The sequence below is a fragment of the Lagopus leucura genome, unplaced genomic scaffold (assembly GCF_019238085.1).
Source record: "Lagopus leucura isolate 7727_CA_CO unplaced genomic scaffold, USGS_WTPT01 Super-Scaffold_100001, whole genome shotgun sequence".
NCBI classification, from domain to species: domain Eukaryota; kingdom Metazoa; phylum Chordata; class Aves; order Galliformes; family Phasianidae; genus Lagopus; species Lagopus leucura.
The window spans coordinates 102,534,233-102,554,801 of record NW_024962262.1 but is presented as its reverse complement, the minus strand read 5'-3'; the positions used below and the strand labels follow the sequence as shown (position 1 = coordinate 102,554,801).

At 41.5% G+C, this 20,569-nt stretch overlaps 1 protein-coding gene and 1 long non-coding RNA gene across 6 annotated transcripts in view; both read left to right on the top strand.

The window, feature by feature from the left end:
* The first annotated feature begins 3,244 nt into the window (after positions 1-3,244).
* RIMKLB (ribosomal modification protein rimK like family member B) overlaps positions 3,245-20,569 on the top strand; it is a 40,752-nt gene continuing 23,427 nt past the window's right edge. Inside the window, exons 1-4 of one of the 5 annotated variants that reach the window (XM_042867382.1) lie at positions 3,581-3,624; positions 4,441-4,911; positions 11,829-12,041; positions 13,127-13,346. In XM_042867382.1, coding sequence (XP_042723316.1) covers positions 13,172-13,346 — 175 coding nt within the window. In that variant the 5' untranslated portion in view covers positions 3,581-3,624; positions 4,441-4,911; positions 11,829-12,041; positions 13,127-13,171. Of the gene's footprint in view, positions 3,286-3,566; positions 3,625-3,786; positions 3,805-4,440; positions 4,912-11,828; positions 12,042-13,126; positions 13,347-18,795; positions 18,908-19,776; positions 20,510-20,569 lie in introns of those variants that run through there. The other 4 variants (XM_042867378.1, XM_042867379.1, XM_042867381.1 and 1 more) reach the window with 4 other exon arrangements.
* LOC122177723 overlaps positions 20,055-20,569 on the top strand; it is a 1,760-nt gene continuing 1,245 nt past the window's right edge. Inside the window, exon 1 of the long non-coding RNA XR_006178132.1 lies at positions 20,055-20,092. This is a non-coding gene — a long non-coding RNA (uncharacterized LOC122177723). The remainder of the gene's footprint in view (positions 20,093-20,569) is intronic.

Genomic DNA, 20,569 nt, shown 5'->3' with positions numbered 1-20,569 from the left:
TCTATGTTCTAAAATCTACATTACAGAATTTCCCAGCTGTGCAGTTCTTTCTATGAGCTGCTAATTATATCTGGGATGCAGAGGCACCTGCCTTAAAGCTTGTCTGCTTAAGGGAATATGAAAGAAAAAAAATCTGCTATGTGTCTGCTGTACATCACCATAGTTATAGCTATGTAAATCCTAATGTGCACATTCTTTTCTTGCTTTATATTGTTTTTAAAACAGCAAACATTAATATAGAAGAATTCTTATTCTGCCTGCTAAATGTGTCTTGGTTACACATATTTTCAGTATAGTAGTAATACCACAGTAGATTTCTGTTAGTAAATTCTTTGTGTAGACAAACCTTTGCACCTCACAACATGAAACTGGAGCTTTTGAAAATGTGAACTTGAAGTATGTGTGAACTCTAATCCGCAAAGCCTAGAATTCAGTTATTCTGCCAAAGAATATGTTGTTTTGCTAATATAAAAGTAAAAAAAACAAAACAACTGTCCAGCATTTTTGTGTTTGATTTATCCCAGGAGGAGTTGCCTACAATTGCCTCCTTCTCAAAGTTTTCTTTGGCATTTAAATGAGCAGTAGTGTGTTCTTCCTGTGCAGAGTCAGGCAGATGGGAACCTGGAATCCAGAAGTGATCTCTGGCTTGCAGAAACTATTAAGGAACCAAAAATATTGGCAAGGCACTTAAGTATAGAGGAAGGCAGTGCTTCTGGTGATGTTCTGAGTAAATGGGGATGCTGACCACCACTGTCCTCCATGATGTAGCCTTTTCCATAGCTTACTTACTAGGCAAAAAGTTTTCAGAATAGCTGCCTGAATCATGCCTGAAGTTCGGGGACTAGAACTAGCATGTTTGCAGAGCAAAATGAACGAAAGTAAACATAGTCTTAAAAATGCTCAGTGGTGTTTGTGTTGATGAGTTTTAAGTATCAGCTGTAACACTGCAGCAGGTGTAACAAAACAGAAATGCATGATATTATGGTACATCATTCTGCAATATGACTGAATGAGCATTGTATCAGATTTTAGGACATTCTCTAATAGGGATGTATACATCAGTACTGTGGAAATCAATCCCACTGTGTCAGTTAAATATAGAGGGCACTGCATAAGAGATTTGGATGGCACATCTTTGTTCTGCAACTGCAGGTTTTACAGCCTGTCTGAAACAGTTCTGGATGCATCAAGTGCAAACAAATTACACTGGGGAAACATGGAGTATGTAAGTGTCTGCCTTTCAGTTGGTGAAATTAAGGTGGTTAGGGTTAATTCTTGGAAGGCAGATGAGAGCAGGTTGTTTACTTGCTAGATTATTGGAATGAGTGTTAGGGACCATCACATTTGACCAAGTAGGTATGTCCCGTATTTGAAAAGTTGAGAGTGTAACACAGTGTTCAGCAATATATGTATATATATGCTGTTTTCCTTAGACACAGATGTTGTGTGTTTTATCCAAAGATTAATAAGTTAGATGAGTAAGAATTTCCTACAGGATAAGATCAGGACATTAAGTTGAATATGTCTTGATTTTGTGTTGAAGCCTAGTGATGCTGCATCTTCGGATCCTCAGTATGAGAGACGTGGACATAATCAACAGGTCCAGCAAAGGGTCCTCTTAAGATATGGTGGATAAGAACTTGGAGCATCTCATACATACAGATTCTGCAAAACTGGAGAAGGAGGCTCAGGGGACGAGTGAATACATGAAGGGACGGAGTGAAGGTGAAAGCAGACTGTTCAGTGGTACTTACTGAGCAGTCTATTCATTGTGCACAAACTGAAATACAAGAAACTCCATTTAAAAGTTTTTTTTTTTTTTTAAATTATTTTTAATGTGAGGGTGGTCAAATCCTAGAAATTGTGGAGCATTCATTCTTGGAGATGCTTAAACGCAACTGGCGTGACAGTCAGCTCTGGCTGACCCTGATGGGGGTAAGGGGCTGCACTCAGCAGCTTCCAGAGATAGGAAAGTGTCACTGATGCATCAGGTATGCATCAGGTACCAAAGTGTGACCGGCATGGATTTTTGGAGCAGCGTGCCATTACCATGAAACATACCTAATATGTGCTAATATGTGTCTTGTAGTGTGGTATGGGGAAAGTTGAGTAGGTGTGCTACAGAAACTGATAAACATGGTGTTGGTTAACACACTGAATGTGTCATACTAATTTGTTGCCAGTAGTTATTATTTTAGACAAATGATAGCAATATGGGATGATGCAGCCCAGGTGGCATACTGGTTATGTCAAACATAATGATGTATGGCAAGTAGCGTGTGGGATATGTCACACGCTTATCTGCCATACGAAGGACAAAGGTTTTGGCTCTAGGTACCACGTGAAGCAGCAGCCGCGAAAAGCACGATAGTTATCATACGTTTTGTCATACCACCTGACGTTCGCTGCTTAACCTGCAGTACCCCGCAGTGCCAGGGTACAACTGGCACGTCCGCCCTGGGAGCAAGCAGCTGGAGCCGTGGAACGCAGTAGCCTGGCTAGAAGTACCTCACATAGCTGCGGGAGAGGCTGAGCAGAGCCGCGCCACTACTGCCGGAGCCCTTTTTGTCTCTGGTCTGGGCTGCAACGCTGCGAGCGCGCTTAGACCGCATTTCTGGCCCGGGGTAGACGTAAGCGTATCGAAGGGGAAGCCGCTTGCCGGAGGTGGTCGTCGCCGGGCCGCGGAAGCCGGGGGGCGGTGCGAATCGCCACAGGCGTGGCCGTCGGCGGGGCGGGGCGACGGCTCCGCCGTGCGGGTGCGGCAACCGCAGTGGCGGCCGTTGCGCCTGTGGGGTGCGCGCGTGGCGATCGGCGGGAGCGCGCGGCCTGCGTTCCTGCCTCGCCCGCCTCCTCGCGGCGCCCCGCCTCACCCTTCTCTGCGCTCGTCCCGGCCGTACGCGGCCGTTAGCGCCGCCGCCGCTTCAATTTATCCGTCAGTCGGGCGGCGGGAGAGAGCGCGGGAGGCGCTGGCGCCCGCTCTTTGGCTGAAGCGGCGACCGCGGGGGCGGAGGTGCGGGGGATAGCCGGTCCGGGCCATCCTCTCTCCCCAGCCGCGGGGAGGAGGGAGGCCGAGGAGGGAGAAGGCGGAGGCTGAGCCCACTCCCCTTTAGGACCGCTCCTCTGAGTGACTGCTGTCCGCGAGGAGGGGGAGGAAGGGGCGAGTCTCTCTGCAGCCCTCATCGAGCCGCCGCCTGCCCAGGCCTCTGTTCGGCCCTGCGGGCGGCGCTGAAGCGGGCGTCGGCGGGGCGCGCGGGCCGCGTGAGCCCGGGCTCTGCAGTACACGGGGTGGGTGAGATGTCGGGCTGAGCGGATGTGAGCCCGGGGGTGGGGTCCTCTGTGTCTGGGGGGGTTGGGATCGTTCCGCCCGCCGCCTCGCGCAGCGCAGTGCCTGTGGTGATTGTGCATCCTGGGGCGCCGAAGCAGGCAGCGCTTCGATCTGCCCGCGCCTTCCAACCGCGCCCGTTGCGGGCAGGCCAGCCGAGGCACCGGCTCGGTGGCTTCACGGCAGGGTCTTTCTGTGCGAGGTGGGTGGTTGCACCTCCTGCTTCCCCAGCTGTAAGGCGGCGCGGGTCCCGTACATCGCGCTTTCTGTGGTCGGATCGTGCTCCGCATGTACGTGTTGGGGTAGGTCTGCTCGCGTCTTGCCTTCCTCTCCATGCTTGCACGCCCTTCTCTTGCACGTCTTGTGCGTGCACACACGCGCTGGTGTGTATAAAGCAGCCACTGAGGTGGGGCAAAAATCGCTCCCGTGTGCCCGAATGCGAAAACCTGCGTCTGTTGGGGACAGCTTTTCACGTGATTTAGGTGGGAGTGTGTGTCTGTCGTTGCGACTTAAAATGAAATCTTTACAACTACGTTTCTTCTCTTTTTTTTTTTTAATGTTTTCTTTTTCTTTTCCTCTTACGTTTAAAGAACTAATTTTATGTTGGTGGTTTGACGGCTTAGGATCTACCAGGATATCCATCTTAAAAGCGTGCAACTGTTATGCTTTATTTCAGGAATTTAAACAGCTTATTAAACAGGATTATTCTTCTGCTCTGTAATGTACTTTTCTGCAGTCTTCATATTTGAATTCTAAATGGTCTTCTGGGGGGTGGTGTTTAAAGATTCCCACAAATAAATATGAATGTGTTTCTTAGATTTTAAAACAATTGTTCATGTTTTATGTGTAGATCCAGATTTAACTACACGTTCCTCAGTAAGTTAACAAACTGCTTAAGTTTATTAATTTTTTTTTCCTTCCCCATTAAAATGGGTGTGTGTGATATTGTATTTGTGGAAATTGTTTGAAGTTGCACATTTTGCCTAAGTGGTTAATCAGATCTTTTTCTTTTGGTTCTGCTTGTTTCCTTGCATAATGCCTTCTCTTCCTTTGAAATTTGTTTACTGTATGTCTTTGTATGTTTATGTCTAATAGGGATCTTTCTCTTTCTTTCCTAGGTGTCTGTGTCTTCAGACTAATTTAAGATATAGTCCTGAGAAAGTTGAGACGCAAGGAATTACATACAGAACTACTACTTTCCACCAGTATTCTTTTTCCTCTTTCCTATCCTTCTTCTTCCATAGGGGAGTACAGCTTGGGAATTTAGGTCCATTCATCCCACAGAAATCTACCTTATTCCTTAAGGGATAGGCTAGACGTTGCCTGTTATAGTACCAGGAGAACGTTATTCGTTGCTTGCTGAGGGAGCTTTATTTGTATATTTGGAGTGCAGTGTAGAGAGGCATCCAGGAGGCTTCCTTGCCCTCCCTTTTTGAGTAATAGTGGATTCAGGAAAAGGGGTGCTTACGGAGACACGTGACCTCGTTAAAGGACCCAAGACTGAAGCAGCACTTGGCACACTGAAGGAAGCACCCGCTTATCTTTTGGCATCTTTTTTTGTCTGCTGCTCGTTCCTCACCCAATTTCGGGTAAGTCTTTTCAGTCCATTCATTGATGCAGTGCATGTCTCCCTTCCCCCACCACAGGCACTAGGAGAAGCATGCACAGACTGAGAGTAGGGTGGGGGAAGGGAGGAGGGCGAACAGGCGTGCATACACAGATCAGGAGGAGCAGAGTGTGCAGTACCACACTGCGGAGGAACCTGGACAGAGATGGAAGAACCTCTCTTTCAGAAAAACAGCTGATGTGGGAGGAAATGTTTTATTTGCATGGATGTGTGCACACAGTGGAGGGCGGTGAAAAATCTGTGAGCCTGTTGTAGACAAAAAAAGCAAACAACTAAGGTTGAAGTGGAGAGAGAGCTGTTCTTGACCACTGTTGACCAGCTGATGTTGCCCTGTGTAGTATGGAGGGAAGAGGGCAGATTATTCCTTGGAGATTAGGACACTGGGGTGTGTGAATGAAGAATGTTACCACCTACTTGCATGCTTGAACGTATGTGGGGAAAGGCTGGTGGTGTGGATGCCCACATTTTATAGGCAGTTGTGCCTAGAAGGATTGCTATGCTAGCATCTTTAACATTACTCAGTGCAAAGGTAGGGAAGAGCAGGTGAGCGCCACCATAAGGACTGCATTTGCCAGTCACGGGGAGTGGGGGATTGTACTGAAAAAGAGTGAGAGTGATTAATACATTTCCGTATCCCATGACTCTTGCAGTCTACAAATCTGGCACGGGAAGGGAGGTGAATATTAAGCTGTGCTTTCAGGGGGGTGTGTTTGGGATTTACCTGCTTGCAGTGACTTTAAATTCTAGGGCATGTTCAGAGGGTGGATGATAATGCATCAGGGCTTGGTGAGTTGTACTGCAGCTGCTCAATATTGTATGTAAAATGCATTTAAAAAAATATGCTAACTTTTCAGATTTTTCACTTTTAAAAATCGGTTCTCTCCAAAGATGCTCAAACAATTATGTGGCATTTTTATGAAAACTAGTCTCTGGTAGGCAAAACAAGATTTTTTCTTGAGGTTGTCCTTAAGCATCACCATGGAGGAGCAGTGTCAGGAATGAATTGATTTACATTGGGTTTATTTTTACAAAGCAATTTTAGAAGTGGTTTAAGATGTTAGTCATCTCTCTATATTCAACCATAAATATTTCTTCCTAAAGTGTTTAGATATTTTAGATAATTGTTATTCTGGTGTCTCTGTGGGGAACAGAATTAATTGTTCTTTATGCTTGAAAGAGATGTGAACCTGCTATCCCTATATGCTCTATTCTCCTCACTACAGTGAGATAGATGTTTATGACACATGTGCAGCATATGACCCATCATACAGTCCTTAGTTAACTAATTAACTGATCTGTAAAGCTCACTCCGAAAGTAATGCCTCCTATTTATTTCCACGGAAACTCCAACAGATACAAAGAGCACAATAACATTATTTGATAGAGAAAATTCTTAGCTACAAAACACTTTTTCTACACCACAATTAGCTGCATTTTCAGCAGCAATGAACAGGAGCCTGCATGTAGCACTGGTAAAAATCTGCACCAGTGGAGGTTGCCTGCTGTCACGACTGCTGAAGCACATTGCCCCGTGCCTCACTGTGCTGGCATCCACTCTTTGGTCTCCAGAAACATTCAGCAAGCAAGGAGTGTGTGTGTGTGTAATTTTTTCCACAAGGAAGAATTCAGTGACATACCTTTGCTTCATACGTGTTTCCATGTCAGATGTCATTTTGACAGACTGTCCCTCAGTTGCCATCTGTTGCACAGCAACAAAATATAATGGAATATTTGAGGGAAAATTCAGCCTCTACTGCCATACCACCGCCGTCTGCCTCTGATACTGTGGGCCAACCTAATAAAATAAGAGGCATTACTTTCAAAATAGTCATAGATGTATCTAACTTCTTCATTGTAATTGTACGTTGAGGTACCACCATTAATGTAACTTAGGAGTATCAATTGAATGTTCTAATGCCTTCATCATCTTCAGGTGTAGCCTTCTAAACAGCATTCTAGAAACTGCTGTAATGGTAGAGAAAATTGGTTTATTGAAAGTATGTGCACAGTTTCAATTCTTAGCTTATTCATGATAAAAAGTAAAGCAAAATTCCCTTTTCCAACTCAAATAATACCATTCTGTGGGGGGGGAAAAAAAAACCAACAAAAAAGCAATGAGGTGCGTGCATTAACGATAAATGTGAGACTGCACTGTTGTTTGTGGTGAGATGAGTGCTTGGAGTTAATTTTTTCCTTTTTCTCTATTTCCCATGGCAGTCATGAATGTCACTTTTTGCTCTTCTCAACTTCTTTAAGATTTTTATTATGATCTAAAATATAGGAATTAGGTGTGCCTAATGGTATGCTAAATCTAAGATTAGGTTTTACCTTTCTAACTGCTGAAACCCATAATTTGTTAGCTGAACAGTGTTATGCTGTAGCTGAAGCCTAGAGTTTCAGACAAGGACTAAAAAAGAGGTGATTCTGGGAGGTGGTGGTGATAATAATTGTTCCAATAACTTGTTTCCCAGATCACTGTGTGCAATGGGAGAGAGCTACATCAGATAACAAGTTAAGTAGTTCAGATAGATAGTACTAAATAGCATTGATTTCTAATGATACAAAACATTTGTAATTCCCATGGCGAAGGAACAACCAAAGTTTATTAATATAGAAATGTATTGAGTATTTGTGTTTTGAATAGAAAGGACATAGAACAATCTTCTTGTTTAACTAGATACCTTGAACATCACACATTTATCAATAATGCATAAATGAATTAGTGTATCCTGACAATTGGTTCCTTGTTTTACCTTTGGGGAAAAAAATGTCACAATCAAAAAGAAACTAGTACATTTTTTTTTTCCTTCAGCTTTTTGGTGTTGAAGGTAGCACAAGGACTAAATGGAACAGAGAGACCAAACCTCTAATTCCTGGAGACAGGTCTTAAGTATGTCTGTGTGAAGAAGTGACTCCTTCAAGGGAAAAAGGGTGGTTTTCAGTTTTCCAGCTCTGTTTGGACTGCTGATATGATTGGATGAATTCCTTACTATGTCAGTATGATATATTCTGCTATGATGCAAAGTAGAAAAGAAGCACGGTGACTGCTTTTGTCACAACAGCTGCAAAAGGTATATTACAGATTCAAGGAATGCAGGAGGAAATGCGTTTGCATATGGTGGGTAAAAGAAGAAACTGCTGTGTGAATGCCAGAATGAACTTCGCTTAAGCAATGCAGCAATACTGCAGCTCGAAGTGGAGGTTCCATCAATTCTCTTCATAAATTGCTAAGAATCTGTTCCACTCAGCATCTCTCTGAAGCAGAAGCAGCAGTGACTGCTTGGCTAGTCTTAGATGCAGTTTGCTTTCTATTGTAGAACTTAGATGCCGCTGTTTTATTTATAATCTGTTTTATGCAGTTAAGTCTATTTTTTTCTTGTTGCTTTTCATTTTCTAAATTTGTTAGTTACTGGAAGATAAAAGCATTTGAACTGTTCATCTTGTAGAAGACATTTAAACATCTGCTCTTCCCTTTACATGTACTATGCTTACTTTGCAATTGATGTTCGCATGGATTAGAAAATATTTCATGCGCACCCAACGTTGTATCAGGCTGTGGCTTTTAGATTGAGGTAGGTGAAGTTGGTTTTCGTGGAAAAAATAGTGGAGACCACATCCAGATCAAGAGCATAATGCTGTTGTGCATCTGACTATAAGGCCAGCTTTCTTCTTACAGACCATTTTCTTAAAAAATGTGGGAGGGATTTTTAGGAGGTTTAACCCAGTAGTGTACACTGAAGATTTTGTGTTCCATGAGACTGCTATGAATTCAAAGTAGAGATTATAAGGACAGGCTGAAATTGGTAGATAGAGACCATTTATAGGAGCACAGAGGTGAGGTAAGATGAGGATATTTATCCTGGATCCACAGATGAGGATATTTATCCTAGTGGAAAAAAATTGGTGTTGGTTAAGAGGATTCTAAAGTTAGGATTACTTGTTTCTGCTTTGACTAGTCTTATAGCTCGCTTTAAAGTGAATTTCTTAGTCTTTATCTGCAGGCTTAAGGTTGCTTCCTACCTGCCTTATGATGAAATAGGTGACTTAATATGTACATTTATTAAACTTCATAAGATTCACAAGAAGTGAGATGAAGTGTTAGGAGAGCGGTAAATACAAATCAAGGCATTTTGGATTGGCTTGCTTGTTTTAACAGGATAGTTAAGATACCTGGATAAGTCTTCCTGATGCTGTAGCTCTTCAAAAAAATACTTGTAGGAAAGAAAGGCATATGCTGCTTTTTGTTTCATTCCCACCTTTCCTTACCCTCCCGCCCTCACTCCTGCTATTCCTTGAGCTCTCTCCCTCGTGGCTTCTTTCTCCCTTGCTTCCTCATTCCCTTGGTTCTGTCTTCCCTCACTCACTTTCTCCCTTTCCCCCATTTGCCCTTGCTTCCTCTGTGTTGTTACTTCCCTCCCTTGTAGTTTCTCTCTTTCTCTCTCCCTCCCTTGCCCCCTCCTTTCCTCACCCACTTTCCCTTGCCATCTCTCTCTCCCTCCCTCCCCCCCTCGTGTTTTGTCTCTCTTCCTTGCTCCCTCATGTTTCTTGTCTCACTCTCCCTTGCTCCCTCCATTCCTCTCCCTCCTTCTCCCTTGCTCCTGCTGTTCCTTTCTCTCGCTCCCTCATGTTTTTTCTCTTCCTCCTGCCCTCATTTTTTTTTGCCGTTGAGCTTTTCCTCCCTCTCCTTGTTCCCCTCCCTCCCACTATCCCCTTTTTTTCTCCATCCCTCTCTCCATGTTCTCCTTCCTCCCTCCAGCTCTCCTTTTTTTTCCTCCCTTGCTTTCACCCGCCCCCCCCTTTTTGCTCGCCCACCTGCCTTCTCCTTTTTTCTTCTCTCCCTCCTGTCTGCCTTCTCCTTTTTACCTCTCCCTCCCGCTCTCCCTGTTTTCCACTCTCATCCACCCTCCCTCCCACCTTCCATGTTTTTTGCTCTTGTCCAGCCTTCCTCCCTTTTTCCTCCCCAGTCTCCCTCCCGCACCCCCAATTTCCTTCCTCTCTACCTCCTTCTCTTTTTTTCCTCTTTTCCTCTCCTTCCCACTCTCATTTTTCCTTTCTCTCTCTCCCCCTACCACCTCTTTTTTTCTCTTTCCCTCCTGTCTGCCCTCTGTTTCCCATTCTTGCCTGCTGTCACCATATTCCTTTCTCACCCACCCTACACATTCCTTGATTTCTAGTCTCGCCTCCCCTTTCTCCTCCCCAGCTTCCTTCCCTTATTCATTTATTTCCCTCCTTCCTTCCCTCCATTTTCCTCTCTCCCTCCCTCCCTCTTCTTCCATCCCTCTCAGTTTTCCTCTCCCTTTGTTTTCCCCTCCCTGATTTCTCCTCTCCCACCCTTGCTGTCTTCCTGATTTTCCCCTCTCCCTCCCTTGCTCCCTCCCTCCTTTACCCCTCTGCTTTCCTCTCCCTTTTCCCCTCCCTCTTTCCTCTCCCTTCTCCCTTTCCTCACCTTCCTTTGTTTTCCTCTGTCCCCCCTCCCTCTCTCCATCCTTTCCTTCCCCCCCCATTTTTCTTTATCTCCCGCAGTCTCATCCATCCTTCCTTTTCTGCCCTCCTTTCCCTCTCTTTTTCCCCCACGCCCTTCCTTCACACTTTCTGCTCTTACCTCTTCACCCTCTCCCCCCTAGTTTTCCCGGCCTTCCATCACCCTCCCCCTCTCCCATTTTGCCTCTTTCTCCCGCTCTCCATTTCCCCCACCCACCTCCACGCTTTTGACCCTCTCTCATTTTTTTTTCTAACCCTTCTGCGTGTTTTTTTTTTTTTTTTTAAAAAAAAAGAAGGCATTGAAATGGTAGCCAGAGAGAGGTGATGGCGCTGTCTGTGTAGATTTTAGGACATACAGATGTGGCCACGTATAAGAGAGACTTAAGAAAAATGAGAGGAGGTCTGTGTTGGCAAAGAAATCAAGGCTTAATAGCAAGTGAAAATGGGGAGAACATTGTGGGTGAGAAAACACTTAGCAATTTTAGTATCAGTACCAAGAGGAAAAAGGGAAAGGGGAAAAAACATGCCGACCAATAGACTTGATGATCTGTTATGGCTTCTGGTTGTGGTTTTTTTTTTTTTTTTTTTTTTTTTTTTAAATGATCAGAAAGTCTATCTAGTGTGTTTTTTATGTTCTCTCTGTTCTGTAGATTTTTTTCATGATGAGTTGTGCTATCCTGCTAGATACTGCTGCTTTTCAAAACAGAGATGGTAGGTTGTGCTGTTTTGTCTTGCCAGTTGTTGATGCAAAAATGAAATAAGGGTAGAAACCTTCTGAACTGTTTAGTAATGGTGCAGTTTTTGAAAAATATATCTTGTCCAAATTCTTACCTGACGATGTAGTAGTGCCAGAAAGTTTTCTGTGAACTACCATATTTAGAAAGCCAAAAAATGAGGCAAGATCTGTCAGTTATCTCCTGCTGCTAGCCCAAGACCCATCTTGCCTTTTTCACTTTCAGCTGCTTTGAAGGAAAAAACATACCAAACAACTGTGATACAAAAGATATGCTTTACAGACTATTCCCCCTTGTGCTCTTTTCCTTGGGAAGACCAAATACTCCTTATCCTGCTGTCATTTGAGCATCTTGCTTGCTCTCGAGGGCTGGTCTGCATTTGTGATTGCTTTTGTCTAGCTTCTGCTTTCTTTCAGTCTATTAGTAGGAAGAGCTTTTTTTTTCCTTGGCTTTATTTTTGTTTCTAGTTCAGCAAAGCTGTGGAAAACTAGTTGTGGGGTATGCAGAGATTGCTTTATGCCATTGTGATTCTTGGTACTAGGAATAAAAGTGACCACTTAAAACTTTTTTTTTTTTCTTCATTGTTGTTTAAGAAATAGGTTTGCTAGTAGAGAAAAAGAATGTATTTTTGAATTTAAAAATGAATCTGTTCTTGTGATTGTAGAAATGACCCTTTTGCCTCAATACCTGCTGCAGAAGCTTCATGTGTGAACACCAGAAAAAATACCTACTAGAAATTCTTTGAAATACTAAGTGAAGATAGTTGTATACCTGAGGTCTTGTCTGTGCTTGTATCTTCTGATACCATGTCCTGTCATTAGGACTACCAGGAAATTGCCTGTTTTGGTCTCACAGTTCAATTCTGTTTAAAAATCAGGTAAATCGTATTGGTGAAAAAAGTGTTTTTTCTCTCTTCATTTAACAGGAAGATTTAAAATGTGTGGCAGAAAACAGCTCTGGTTTTCTCCAGAATTCTTTTTCTCTATGCCATGCTGCTTCCTGGTTGTTGTTTTGTTGCTTGTTTCCTTGCTTAATGCAAACATTTGGGTTTTTTTTGGGTCCGTTAATATACCTTTAGTTGTTTTACAGCTCTTAAAATATTTTCAAATATAATTAAAAAAAAGCAACACAAATCCTTGATTCAAATCAAGGGACACGCCACCGTGCAGTTTATCATTTCTAACGTAATTGAAGTTCTCTAATTTGAAGCATGCTTTGTATATTTGTAAGTGCTGTTTATTTGTAAAGGTTGTTTTCCCTTTTGTAGATACAATCTTTAATTTTGCTTTTGGGTATGTATATTAGTGTTTAATATTCTTATAATTATATTGATGCTCCTTGTTCCATTGGCTCTCCAGTAATATTCTGGCTAATATCAAATGTATTTCTCAGTAGCTGTGAAATATTTGTAAGAGTGAATCCATCTTGAAATAATACCGTGGAAGTTACTGTTTTAATGCACTTTTGTCTGGGATATTTTCCTATTATAAAGATTTGGTGTAATATGTCTTCTGTATACTGTGAAAGGATGTATCAGTTCTGCCACAGGTGTTTTAATGGTACTTAGGGAAGCACTGAGCTATTTACAGTTGTAAGGAATTACTCTAAAAGGTGGAATTCTTGCCTTCAAAGATGGCTATTCAAAATGTTTTCATGCCTCAGTACTGTCAGGAAAGAAGAATGGTACTGCTGCTACCAGTAATTGTCAAAATGTGTATTTACTGTGGATGAAACTAGGGTAGGAGCTGAGGTTAGCATTTAGTAAGTAGCACTGAATGTAAATGGATTTATTTCTGTTGTTACTTCAATTACAGATTAGGCATAGACATTTTTTCCCACTTGGAGGTTGTGAGTCTTTTGAAAAGGACTGACTTGTACAAAAACAATAGAACTCAGGACAGTGGGGAACATGGGGAATAGGAACCTGTGTACTCTAACCGTCTCATCTTCTCCACCATCTAGAAGTTCCATTGAAAAGAAACCTTGAAGGTTGCAAGAAAGTCCAAGATGTGCAGTTCAGTTGCTCCCAGATTGTGGTTCTTAACAGACCGTCGCATCAGAGAAGATTACCCTCAGCAGGAGATCCTGAGAGCGTTGAAGGCCAAGTGCTGTGAAGAAGAGCTGGATTTCCGGGCCTTGCTGATGGATGAAGTGGTGCTGACAGTCGAGGATGGAAATCTTGGTGAGGATAAGCTAAGGCTGGGAATGTGCTGAACGGGTGCTTACAAAAAGATTTAATATGGAACGTGTACTTTTTGATAATGAATTCTGTGTGTGCCAGGCTACCTTTATGTTATCTAAGTAATGCAGATACACAGGATACCATATTCTTCAGCATTAATTGTGATAGTCAAATATATTAACTTTGCCTGTTTGCTGTAGAAGTGCATTTGCCTTTCCTTTTTAGAACAGAGAAAAGGTTTGCTTTAGCTGATTAATTCCTGGATAAGGACTATAAAGTTTTCAAACTGAGACAAAATTACTGAGTTTTATTTTTGTGTGGATACTTTTAATTTCATTGATCATACTTTAAGAGGTTTAGGTAACTTTTTTTCTTTGGTTTATGTTCTGGCTCCAACTTACCAGTCACATTTGAAATAAAAGGGATTTTCAGTGGACAGTACAAATTGTTAGGGAACTGAAAGTAGTAATTTGATATAACCAAGCATTGCTACTTTGCGGGTGTGTATTTAGAAAAGGACACTGAAATAGACAGTATGTGCCTCAGAATAATTTGAACCATTATTTCGACTTACAGTTTTAAGCTTAATTATAACACATCTATTTTACTATTAGCTTGTTTCTTCTGAGGTAATTAAAAATGAAAAGCAAAACATCAAGGTGTGTTAAAAGTGTTTAAGTAATCTGATTTTTTTTTTTAGCTTATAAATTTATGTTATAGGTAGAAAAATAATGCCATTGTCAAACTGTGTAATGCTGTATTTTTACAGCTTTTTAGTTTGGATTTCCAATAGGAAGGAGAATGCAATGTTCTTGCATCCATACCTTTTCCATTCCTCTTCACTGTATATCACTCAAGGGAGAGAGGAAGGACTTACATTCCTGCAGGTTGTGTTAGGATTCTGTGTAGGAAGAAAATATGCAGGTATTCAGCATTGAAGAAGAGGTTGCCACATTACTGTATGCCTTGTTCCTTGTTGAGGAATTTTTATAGGAGGGAAATCTTGAATTGGCTTTGGGGAAGAACTTTGGTCAGCATTTGTACTGTAACGTGAATCAGTCGAGCATAAAACAGAAATGCTTGAGGAAATGGGATTTTTAATTCTTCCATTACTAAACATTCATTTTGTTACTTTGAATGTTGTTGTTTTTGTTAATTTATCTATTACTGTGAAATGTCTGTGATTTTTTTTTATTGGAGACTTGAAATTCTGCAGGATGTCTACAAATCAGAGAAACTTCTTGTCAGAAAGTCTGAACATTTTTTTGCCTAGAGTATGCTGTTGATTGGACAGTATGTTCTGTTAAGGCAGTCATCCAGAAATGTGGCTGCAGTCTTTTAAAACTCATGGTAGATCCTTCAGCTTTTCAGTATTGTTTTTTATTTCCTGTCCTCTGCCTGTATTGGGAGAATTAAATATGTCAAGCATGAACTGTGGGCCTTTCTGCTCTCTTCCATGTAATGTTGCAAGAAGAAAAGATAAAGTATGCAAGCTGGAGTTGCTGAGAAACATGTAGTACAAGAATGGGAAAAATTAAAGAAATGACTTGAGAGAAAATGCAGAAAAAGGAAATTATTTTCATTCAAAGTGTTCATTCAAAACTGTGTAAGTAACTAAATTTTTTCAAAAGGAGTGAGATAAAAATGCAGAAAAACTGTGGATAGAAATTTCCTTATGTTTGATCTGGCCTGGCTTACTGTGGAGTTGGTTTTTTTTTTTTTTTTTTTTTTCTTCCTGCTTGAGAGATGAAAAATTGTGCTCCTTAATTTTCCAGTTTTCTTTTTCCCAATGTTTGTCCATAATTATAGATACAGATTTCTGCTTGAGGACACATGCAGATGTTTTGTTTCATTTTCTTCATAATAAACTGGTCTTTTGGCCTAGAATAAAAGGTGCCTTATAACAAAGTTGAGGAGGTAATGCATTCTGCACCCTTTTTTTGATCCCTTTTTTGAGGGATCCAGGTTGCTTGAAAGTTTATATAACACAAACAACCTCATGAGGAGCCTGTATCTTCAGTGGATAATACCTGCTTTTTCTCTAAGTTTTCTTGTTATTTATGTTAAAAGTTTGGCAGTAGAGGGCTTGGACTTAGAGGATAATAAATACATGCAGAAGAAGTCCTCTATACTCTGCCCTTGTGAGGCCCCATCTGGAGGGGTCAAGGTCTGTCAAGGTCTGAGGCCCCCAATACAGGAAAGATGTGGAACTGTTGGAGAGGGTCCAGAGGAAGGATGTGAAGATGATCAGAGGGCTGGAGCATCTCCCTATGAAGACAGGCTGAGGGAGCTGGGTTTTTTCAGTCAGGAGAAGAGAAGGCTGTAAGGGAATGTCATTGCCCTTTCCAGTATTTGAAAGGGGATTATAAACAGACGAGGAATCAACTTTTTACTGAATGGTTTTAAGGTAAAAAAAGGGAAGGTTTAGATTGGATATTATGGAGAAGTTCTTTACTGAGAGATCAGTGAGGTGCTGGAACAGGCTGCCCAAAGAGGTTGCGGATGCTCTATTCCTGGAGGTGCTCAAGACCAGGTTGGATGGGGCCCTGGGCAGCCTGGCCTAGTACCAGATCTGCAGGTTGGTGGCCCTGCCTTTGTTAGGAGGGTTGGAACTTGATGATGATCCTTGGAGTCCCTTCCAACCCAAGTCATTCTATGTTTCTGTGATTCTATGAAGTAATAGATTTTTACATACTCAGATCTGTGATTTGGACCTTTAGAATCTAGACAATTTCTTAATTGTTAAAAGAATATGAACTTTGCAAAGACAAGTTGAAAAAGAAAGTTTGCTATTTAAAACTTCAGCATGTGGTATTTTGTATGAAATATCACCAGTGATATTTTTGTGTAGTCTTGCTGATTGTTGGGATAATGAATAAAGAGGCCAAAAATTCAGCATAGTGCTTTAATAAGCTTGAAATCATTTGCTTCATAGAGGGATTGTGGTAAATATACTTCTTAACTTACAAAGTGTTAGTAGAACAGTGGGACATGTGCTGAGACTAAAGACTTGTATTAATTAGGTAGCGTATGCCTTGGCAGTAGAGATTGTTGAGGTAAATATCACTGGAGCCCAGAGGCAAAAGTCTGTAAAACTTCAGCAACTCTGTGACTCTTCCAGAATCTGCATATGTCAGAAAATAATAAGATTTACCAGGTATTCAATCCAGTAAGCAATCACAGCAGTAGTGACTCAGTCACTGCCTTACAGTGTTGTGTGGCTGGATACCCAAGTAGGTCAGCATTGCATGTCTAGCATGCTCTGCAGGTTCCTTCTGCAGATAAAAGCTGAGATTTCCCAGCATCTCTAGCACCTCCCTGTTCTACTGGATACATTATGAACCTTTAACACCAGAGTCCCTGTGAGTCTTCTGGAGATCTGTATGCAGCTTCAGATCTGCATGTTAGCAGCCTCAGTACTGCAGGAATCCAGAAATGATTGTAAATGCAAGTTAGGAAGTGTAGAATTAGTTTCTCCTTTGTGTTCAGAAGGAAACACTTAAATGTTACCAAAAAGGTAGTGTAATTGAGCTTAAGTTAAATAAGACAAAAGCCATAGACACTTTCAAAAGTGATCCTAGTAAGTGCTTCTTCTTGCTAGCTTACTCAAGTTGTGCAGTCTTACTTCCTTTCCATATCTCTAGGGCAGGAACTCAGTGGAAAATTCCAGCTGCATAAAACAATGAATGTTTTTATTTGGTGGGCTGAACCTGCTGAAATGGGTACTAACTCAAATACACAGCACTGATGCGCAGGAAGGGGGCAAAAGTAGATGAATGGGTAGAACAAGAGGGTGGTATTGCAGCTGATTTGATTTAGACAGGCTCAGAATATGTCTCCTAAGAATCAAATTCTAAGCTAGTGTAATGATAATTCTACTGTTAAATGGAGTAGTTTCTTTCAGCCTTGGTGGTGCTGCTCGTCTTTGGGCTTCCTTTCACACCTTACATGAACTCATCTAACACAAAAAAAAAGGTTGACCTAATACTCTACTCTTTTAGGATCTGGCATTTGTGGAAGTTGAATGGACTAGTGCAGTCAAACACTATCAACTCTGCTCAACTGATTAACAGGTTTCTGCTGGAATAGCTCTGTGCATTTTGTAGTAACAGAATTGCTACCTCTAATGCTCAGAGCAGAGAACAAGTCTCTTCTTTTAGGCAATGTCTCATATTTAGGTGAATATAAGTAAACATTCAAAGCATGCTTTAAAGCACAAATTCTCTTATGGGCAGGATATTTGATAGCATCAATTTAATTTTGTTTTGTTTTTGTTTGGTGTGTTCCTTTGAAGCATTTGCTATTTACTGCTGTAAGGAAAACACTAGGTTATTAAATTAGATTGCTTGTACTCTAGTTTAGCAGTTCCTGTATTAATTTGAAATAAGTAGTAGTAGGCAATTTATCAAATTTAGTGTGACATTTTCAGACACACATCTTAAATCCTGTTAAAATGTGTAATTTTAAAATTCATATTTGTTTGCTAGCGTAGTGGTACCCACAGTCTTGAGGAATTCAGATCTAGAAGGACCAAAGCTTGTGAAGAGTAGTGTGTGGTAAATGTGTTAAATCCAGCTGGCGCCCAGTCACAAATGGAGCTCACCAGGGTCGGTATTTGGGCCTTCCTGTTTCATATTCTTGTTGATGACCTGTACCCTCAGTAATTTTGCAGATGACAGTAAACTGGGAGGAAGAATTGATCTGCCTGGGGGTAGGAATGTCATCCAGAGGGATCTGGACACTCTGGATTGCTGGGCTGAGGTGATGGTATCAAAAATGGTGTTGCTAGTGGGAGCAGGGAAGTGATCATCCCCCTGTGCTCAGCTCTGATGAGGCTGCATGTTGAGTACTGTATTCAGTTTGGAGCCTATCACTGCAAGAAAGACACCAAGGCGATGGTGTCCAGAGAAGCGCAACAAAACGGGTTAGGGGTCTGGAGAGCAAGTCTTATGAGGAGTGGCTGAGAGAACTGGGATTGTTCAGTCTGGAGAAGAAAAGGCTCAGGGGGAGTGCTTATTGCTCTAACTACCTGAATGGAGGTTGTGGTGAGGTGGCCTCAATAGACAAAGATGATCAGCCTTTTCTCCTGCATAACTAGCGGTAGGACTAGAGGGAATGGCCTCAGGTTGCACCAGGAGAGGTTCCAGTTGCATATTAGGAAAAATTTATTCTCCAAAAGAGTAGTCAAGCACTGGAATACCAGTGTCCAGGGAGATGGTGGAGTCACCACCCCTAGAGATACTCAAGAAATGTTTAGATGCACTGAGGGACATAGTTTAGTGGGAAATACTGGTCATAGGTGGATGTTTGAATTAGATTTTGGAGGTCTCTTGCAACCTTGGTGATTCTGTGAGTGAATTGGAGTGGAGGAAACCTATAGAGAATAAGCATGGATGTTACTGGGAAAGAGACAAAATTGATTCAGTGGTTGTCTTCTCTTTCTGAGTAGAATGCTCTTTCTCTTGTCACTCGTGGGACTTGGCTGAAATGTTCTCCACAGACATACCTTATCTGAAGAGAAGCAGATTTTAAGAACTGATGGCTGATGAAGGACTGCCTAGGTAACATTTTTCCTTCATAAAAATATATAAAACATCTTCACTAAAATTCTTTGCTACCTGAATATAGCTAAACTAGCAGAATTTAAGACAACTGAAATAACAACAGTTCCTTTGTCGTAGTTGTTTAGAATCACCATGTTTTTTTGATACTGTGCCGTGAAGGACAATAGTTGAGAGGAAAGTGCTTTTGTGAACTTCTAACTAGGAAAGATACTGGGCTTAGTTGAAGAGTCCTACACCATAAAACAAAGTGTGAACTTTTCTCAAGAACTTTGTGATGTTTCTTTGGGGAATATAAAAGCAAGTGATCAAGATACATGCTTAAACAACAATATTTAGAAGGCACATTATTTTAACCATATAAAAGTTACTGGTGTGCTTATTCAGGTATTTGGATTTCTGATGTGGACCTGAAATCTGCAATATTAGTCAACCATGTAGCTTAAGTCTCTAATATTGCATAATCTGTTTTTTGTTTAGTGACATCTATCTTTCATTTCTAATTTGGTCTAAACTAGTAACAAACCATTGTAGTTTTTGAATTTTTTTTTCCACACTGGGTTAGATAGCACTGAAAAACAAGCATGGATTAATAGGGATATTTGTAAGATTTCTGTGAAGTATATACGTAATAGAAGGCTGAGGAAAGAAGGGTAAAGTTAATAAGTATCTGAGTGCTTGGTGTAGCAGTAAGAGTAGCATTCAGTCAGCTAGATCAATGATGATGGCATTCATATCTACAAAATAGTTCTTATATTAAGGTATCAAGAGTCTTAATATTTATGAATCATCTTTAAGTCACTTTGAAGATTGTCTTCTATCACACAGTAGGGAACGTAATCACCTCTTCTTCCTTCTGTCTGTTTCAGCAGTCCCTTGGCACTTGGTAGTCCAGAAGTGTACCTTACTGTAGGAGCGTTTCCTGCACTGTGCAGCAAATTGCTCTGGGAGTGATGCAGCAGAGGCAAGTGGCCTTGGCAAGGTGCCTTGTTGAGCACTGCAGAGTTGGCCTGTTTCCTGCTACGAACAACAGCCACAGCAACCATTACTTCCACTGCAGACTTGAAAAATTGGTTTGTAACCAGAGGAGGGCCACAAAAATGATCCAAGGAATGAAACACCTCTCCTGTGAGGACAGGCTGAGAGAACTGGGGCTGTTCAGCCTGGAAAAGAGAAGGCTCTGAGGTGACCTGATAGCAGGCTTTGAGTACCTAAAGGAGAGCTATAAGAAAAGAGGGAAACAGACTCTTTATCATGATCTGTTGTGACAGGACAAAGAGAAATGGTTTCAAACTAAAATAAGAGAATTAGATTGGATGTAAGGAAAGTTTCATGAGAAGGGTATTTACACGCTGGAACAGGTTGCTCAGAGATGTGGTGGATGCCCTGTCCTTGGAGGCATTCAAGATCAAGCTGGACAGGGCTCTGAGCAACCTGATCTAGCTGTAGATGACCTTGTTTATTGTAGGGAAGTTGGCCTAGATGACCCTTAAGGGTCCCTTCCAACTCAAGTGATTCTAAGTTTCTATGATTATTCCATTACAAGAGTAATTTTTCTTTTTTTTTTTTTTGGTTCTTTCAATAGAATAGATTTCAGTGCTCTCAAGTATTTTCCATTTAATATATATTTAATATATATTTAATATATATTTAATATATATT